This window comes from Octopus bimaculoides, chromosome 2 (assembly GCF_001194135.2).
Source record: "Octopus bimaculoides isolate UCB-OBI-ISO-001 chromosome 2, ASM119413v2, whole genome shotgun sequence".
Classification (NCBI taxonomy): Eukaryota; Metazoa; Mollusca; class Cephalopoda; order Octopoda; family Octopodidae; genus Octopus; species Octopus bimaculoides.
Genome location: NC_068982.1, coordinates 50,111 through 57,097, shown reverse-complemented (window position 1 = coordinate 57,097; position 6,987 = coordinate 50,111). Strand labels below are relative to the sequence as shown.

The 6,987-nt window shown below is 40.8% G+C and overlaps 1 protein-coding gene across 3 annotated transcripts in view; it reads left to right on the top strand.

Moving 5' to 3' along the window:
* The window catches only part of LOC106870756 (nicotinamide/nicotinic acid mononucleotide adenylyltransferase 1), a 38,951-nt gene that overhangs the window by 610 nt on the left and 31,354 nt on the right, over positions 1 to 6,987 (top strand). Inside the window, exon 2 of one of the 3 annotated variants that reach the window (XM_052975170.1) lies at positions 710 to 805. The exons of 1 other annotated variant lie outside the window; for it this stretch is intronic. In XM_052975170.1, the coding sequence (XP_052831130.1) occupies positions 712 to 805 (94 nt within the window). In that variant the 5' untranslated portion in view covers positions 710 to 711. Of the gene's footprint in view, positions 1 to 66; positions 806 to 6,987 lie in introns of those variants that run through there. One more of the 3 variants, XM_014916951.2, reaches the window with a different exon arrangement.

The following is a 6,987-nucleotide window of genomic DNA, read 5'->3' as shown; positions in this document are numbered from 1 at the left end:
ATATATATATATATATATATATATATATATAATATCGACATTCGTTGGGAGGCATTTTATTGCTGAAATCAGTAATTAGTGATTGTTAGCATCTATTTCGGACTAAACTGAGAGAGAGAGAGAGAGAGAGAGTTATACGCACACACACACACACACACACACATGAATGAAACTGTTGCACGCGCGCACCAAGTAACAGGCTACAAAAACAATCAAAACACATCGATATTATCTCGACAATTTAACTATTCTTTCGTTAGTGCCAGCATTCACGTCAACGAAGCACGTGGAACGAAAGAATGCCAAATATCCATAATGGACATTAACCATTAAATAGTCTTACTACTGATGAAAATGTTATAGAAATACGTAACTGGAACTTTAAAGAAAAAACCGCAAACATTGACCGTCGACCAAGTTACTTTTGTTTGTTGGTGACGCAATGTATTCATAATTTACAAGGGAAACCACACTGAGACACCCGGTAGCTTATTTTAACCGATTCAGTTAAAAACATCCCAAACGTTGTAGAAACACATTTGTTGTGAAGTCAAGCCCCTGGACTCTCGTCTATTTCTCTCTTCTCTGTATAACTGCTTGATTATATTTATCTCTGATCTCTGCTATATATATATTACCTACTATTACTGATCTATATCTGTCGTATATACTAATATAACAGCTACTAATAATTATCTATTGCTATCAGACATGGCCTTACCATTAACACAGTCACCGACACGGGTGGTTTTAATTGCTTGTGGATCTTTTAACCCTGTCACCAACATGCATTTGAGGATGTTCGGTAAGTTAAAGGTCCTTTAATAATTTCCATTTAATAACATAATCATCATTGGTACGTGTATACAGACATACATACACACATTTACGCACATAGATACACACATACATACACACGCACAATTAACTGCTAAAATTCTAATTATTTTAGATATCATAAAGACCAATTTACGATGGGAAAATAAAAGAGAGTGGCTGTTGTGTTTGAATTCTGTCCTATCGGTTGGTTTATTCCATTTCTTTCTCAAATTACAGTGTCTAATCTCCAGATACATACACACAAAAATATAAATATATATACACACAGACACATACATACACGCACACACATAACATAACATGACATATATGTGCGAATTTATGTATGTGTGCGTGTATATATGTATGTGTGTATGTATGCGTAGCTAAACACTTGAAAGCCATCCAGAAATTAAATTCGGCAAATCAAGACGAAAGTGAAAGTGAAGATAGTGAATCTAGAAATGTCACGAACAGCTTTTTTCGCTCGTCTCATAATTTAGAATTCATACGTCTCTGTTTAGAAACTTGTTTCTATTCAGGCTAATTACTGTCTTTTGAAGCGGAAATATAAATTCATGAAGTGGGGAACCTATGAAATTTGAATGTCCCCAGTGATGGTAGATTGTGTGCGTGCGTATGTGTATAGAAAGAGAAATAGATATTTATTATTCTTACATTAGAATGTTGACAGTGACTACGAGATTTCAGTTAGCAAAGCCATCGTTGAACTGGCCAAAACTTCGAAGTCACTGTCAGCATTCTTATATAAGAATAATAAATTCGCACTCTACAAAAATAGAGTAACCCATCAAATCAATGTAAAATTGTTTTTATTATATTATTATATTTGGGGATGATCGTGTTTTTGCCAAATTTAACACAATATATCCTTGGTCTTCAGCTAAGTTTTATTCTTATTATTCTTATTTTAGTGTCTTTTGTAAATCTTTCGTCACACATGCTGTGACCTCTTCAGCAACTCTCCATCCCACATATAACCTCCTGTTCTGTTTAATCCATTCTGTCTTTTCATGACCATCTCCAAATATAACAATTTCTGATTCATCACACGATTTTACAACAGGATTCTTGCAAAAAATTACAAAGACGAAATGTTTTTATTATAACTGAACATAATATATATATATATATACACATACATACATACATGATGATGGCCATCCACTCATGACTGAGGAAAACCAGTACTGACCATTAAGAACATTGTGTGTTCAAGACTACCTTATACTTCACACTTGCATCTATGTTGGTGACCAACAAGCCCTGCTTTTGACAAACATACATGACTGCAAGCATTGCAGACCAAGCTTTCTCTATTCATTACACTAGCAGTGCATTTTCGAGCAGCACACTTGAATTCTTCATGAAGAATGTGTGCTCTTTCAAAGGTATCCTTCCTTTACCTGTTTCTGCCATTCGTGGTGATGACAAGCATTGCTCTCCCAGTCACCTCCCACATTTCACAGGCCTTTAACGAGGACTTTACGCACTCCTTAAATTGCAGTCTTGGCTTCTGCCAGGGTTGCTTTCCACAAACAAGTTCCCCATATAGCATCTGTTTAGGGATCCTGCTATCATTCATTCTAACAAGGTGTCCAGTCCAACGTAACTGGTGCTAGCACTTCTCCTGCATCCGTCTTGCTGTGAAAATCATATCCATTGTCCTTCTTCCAGATCGGAAACCACATTGAGATTCAGATAGGACATCATTTACAAGACACCTATTCAGGCAGGTAAGAAGAATACTTGCCAGGATCTGACAGTAGAACAATAGCTCTGTAGTTGCTACACTCTACTCTGGCTCCCTTTCTTTCATAGAGAGGAAGAATAATTGCGTCTTTCCAGTCCTTAGACATTGTACCTTCCCTTCAAATTACACTAATAAGTTCATGAAGGGACTGTGTGATGTGATCACTACCAAATTACAGGACCTCAGCACAAATACCATCCTTACCAGGTGCCTTACCAAGATTCAATCCACTTTTTGCTGTCATTACTTCATCTATTAAGAGTATGGAATTTAAAGAGCAAATGACAGGTCTCTTGTGCATAGTGTTAGTCATTGCTTTGTCCACAAATGACTCGTGGTGTAGGAGTTCAGAAAAATGTTCAATCCAGCGACCCGTGATCTCTGTTGGTTTAGTAAATAGAGTGGAAGACTCCTTGGAATGCAAAGGAGCTGATGTAGAGCTCTTAGGCCCATAAACTTGCTTCATAAGATGGTAAAGCTTCTTGCTGTCATTTGCATCAGCAGCAGCCTAAACATCATGAGCAAGACCCTCCCACCTGGTGTTCTGCACCTTCCTGAGAGATTGCTACAATAGTGATTTTACACTGCTGTTGTGGGCCAGTGCTAAATTTTGCGGAACAGCTGAAAGTCCTCTGTGCAGCAATACATTGAGGGCATGGTACTCTACAACCAATCGTCACTGAACTTCAGCATCATTTTTATCAAACCAGTCTCTGTGTCTGGCAGTAGCACATCCCAGTGTTTCAGCAGCACATTGAAAAACTTGGTCTCGAAAATCTTCCCATGTTGTAGTATTTTCAATGCTGGATTCTGAAGCTCTTTCCTCATCACAGCATCATATATCTTATGGACATTCAGACACTGAGGAATGCCAACTGGTCCTCTTCTTTCTTTCATTCTGATCATCATCTGGAGCTTTGCTTGCACCAGGCTGTGGTCTGTCCAGTGCTCTGAACCATGAAAGGACTTGACATCACAAAATGTCATGCTTGCAAATGATAGTTCAGTAAGTGTCAAACTTTAGACCTTGGATGTATCCACATTGTTGTGTGATCACCCCTGTGCATGAAATGAGTGCTTGCAATGTAAAGTCCATATTCCTCACAAAGCTCCAGAAACATGAGACCATTTTTATTCATCTTCCCTATACCAAAACGTCCAATCTGTTCCAACCCTGGCATTGAAATCCCCCAGCAGAGTGACTTCATCAGAATTGGGGATTTTCCTAAGTATGGCTCTCAACTGGGTATAGAAAAAAGTTTTATCTTCATCACAATTAGTCAGAGTAGGTGCATAGGCACTTATTAAAGTAGCAAACTGCCCACTTCTCAGGTGCAAATGTAGAGTCATTAGATGTTCATTTATAAGAACAGGAAGCTCCTCCAAATTCTTAAAGATTTCAGATCAAACTGCAAAGCCAACAACAGCCTCTTTGTACTCCTTTGGTTTCCCCTTCCAAAAAAAAAGGTGTATTCACCTCCTACTTTCTCAAGCTGACCATCACCTTCTACATGAATTTCTGAAAGTGCAGCTATATCAGTGTTATAACGGTTCAACTTGCAAGCAACAAGTGCAGTGCATCTTTCAAGCCTACAGTCACTCTTCAAGATTTTATAAGTATTCTCTTTGCTTTTCAAGCGCAAGATGGACATCTATCAGTTGTGAAAGACAGGCAATTTTTGGTTCACCTTTTCTGGAACCTCCCTGGCCTCTGGGTGAGCAGTGCCCTCCCCAAATGGAGCTGCTCAGATACCCATGCAGCAACCAAATCCCGTCACTGTCTTTGGTGACAAGGAGATGACTTTATATCTAACATGGGCTCCCTACATGCAGGTCGCTGACTACAAGCTTCCAATCTGTCAGGTCTGCATGCTTCCCATCACCAAGGACTTTCAAATTACAGCTGGCGTTAGGAAGGGCATCCAGCTGTAGAAACTCTGCCAAATCAGATTGGAGCCTGGTGTAGCCATCTGGTTTCACCAGTCCTCAGTCAAATCGTCCAACCCATGCTAGCATGGAAAGCGGACGTTAAACGATGATGATGATGATGTATTTAAGAAAAAAAGGGAGCGAGAGAGAGAGAAAGAAGCAATACACATGTAAAGGAAAAAGTCAACAATGCCTTTGCAAAGTCTTAGGCCCAATAAGGTTTGCATGACACCTCATAGACCCTCTCAAGGACTCTATTGACATTACCCAGAGACAAGTTGAGGCAAAAAAAATGAAATAATGCATTCAAAAAATTTTATTCCAGCCATCTCTCATGTCAGACCCTTTTATTAAACACTAAATAATTAGGGAGGCATAGTGTAGTGGTGTGAGTTTTGCAGCTTGTTAGATGTCTGCTGTGTTTATTTTTGACTCTTGACATTCTGAGTTCAAATCCTGCAGAATATTCATCTTTGCTGTTCCTCTTTCATGGTTGGAAAAGTACTAGTCATTATGTACCTGGTGATCATTTGAATTGAAAATATGGAGAACTCTCTCATAAATCTGATCAGTTTTCAAGGTGTCTCGGAGGACTGGATTGATGCCCTGCCTGTGGTCAACATTGGTGGTCTACTCAGCCTGGATGAGCTCTGCGTCTCCATTGCACTCAGAGTTGGGGGTCTGAGATGGTGCTGTGATAAGCCGTCACAGGCTTCCATGGTTTGTCTTACTGCCTAAATGCTGGTTGTTTTGCTTGTCACACCAATGTTTTTTTTCTCTTTCTTAATCATTAAGTGGGCCCTGGCTCAGGTTAAAATCCTTTCAGTTGTGGAAGTGATGGGAAGAAATGGTCTTATTTTTTGTCCCTGGGTAAGAGGTAGGTGTCTCATCTGGGATGTCACAGTCTCTGACTCCTTTGCTGCTTCCTACATCCTGGATTCTGCAGGAAATGTGATGGTCACTGCTTCTGTAGCTAAACGGAACAAAATCCTTAACTACTGGGTCTTGTCCGTGAACCATTTCTTTCAGCCTGTGGTGTTTGAGATGTTTGGAAGGGCAAGGCTGCTAACAGGGAAGCTCTTGTCATCATTGATGGTTTGCCTCACCAAGGCGTTTGGGGTACTGCTTGTGAAGGCACTTGCCTGTTCTAATACCTTAACCCTGCCATTGCCCATTGTAATGCCACAAGCATGTTGGCTTGCTTCAGTAGGTTCCGTTGAATCTTGTGGTTTGTGACCAGCTGATGCACTTGGTGTTGCATTAATGTTTTTCTGCTTTTCTTTCTTCCTCTTTGTCTCCTTTTTTTCCTTTCTTTGCTCATGTTTGTGTTTTCTCCTGGTTTTGGATTTGGTTGCCCTTCATAAACATCAGCCTCTCAAAGTTACCACCTGACAGGCTGGCTCTCTTGGCCCTCAAACTATCTTTGCCTATAGAGAATAGGCACTCAACTACAGCACTGGATGGTGGTGTTATACTTGGTGAACAGATTGATCAAGACTTCAGTCAGGACCTTCTTCGAGATGGCCTCCAGCCAGTTCTTCACCAAGTTCTGTGCCTTGGATTTCAGTGACCTGTGGCTCCTGCTCTCCTGGAATTGAGTGATGTTGCTGAAGAAATCATCTTCCTCATCCTTATTGCTGCTGGTGCTGCTGCCTTCTTCATTGGTCTCCATTAGGGCTGTCTCTATGACGGTTTCCATGGCGTTCGTTACTCTGCTAACCTGGTTATTATTATACTGCTCCAGCTAGAACGGGTGAAACTTGGGATGGAAGGCAGCAGCTAGCTGTCACTATAGATCTTCTAAGAGGAGCACAAACCTTTTTGTGATGCCTTGTCGGCATTCACGCTGGTCACCAGTTTGAAGGTATGGGCCTTGGTTACCAATTTGAAGGTATGGGCCTTGGTTACCAGTTTGAAGGTATGGGCCTTCGTGTGCACTGGCAAGTTTAAGCCCAGGCCACTGGACTCATCAAGGATGGCATCAACAGAGACGTACTCAATTTCGTCCACATCCCCAGCCTTGGGATCCACATGCAGGTCCACATCCTCAGTGTCCTCCATGTTTGGATTGGCAGCAGCCTTAGGAATGTCTGGCAAGAGTCTAGCAACTTTTCTACCAAACTGCATAAATGTCTTAACAAAGTTTTTGCTATTGTCCATCACGGTCCTGGTCACCTTGTCTTGTAGATGGAACTTGTAATGGGTGTCCACCATGGCCTTAGGCAAGAACATCAAGGTCTGATGTCCTCTGAGCCAAGAGCAAGCCAGGATTGCGTGTTGTCTCATGTGGGTTTTGGGGCCCAGCCAGTGTGCCATCATCCCCAGGTAGGATCTGTTGTAGACTGACCAGCAGTCCATGGTGGTCACCACCCTGGGGACATCTTTGAACAATCTGTAATTAGAAAATGTTAATTTGTAAAGAGACATAAATTAAGTTAGAAGCTTATAGTTATATATATATATAT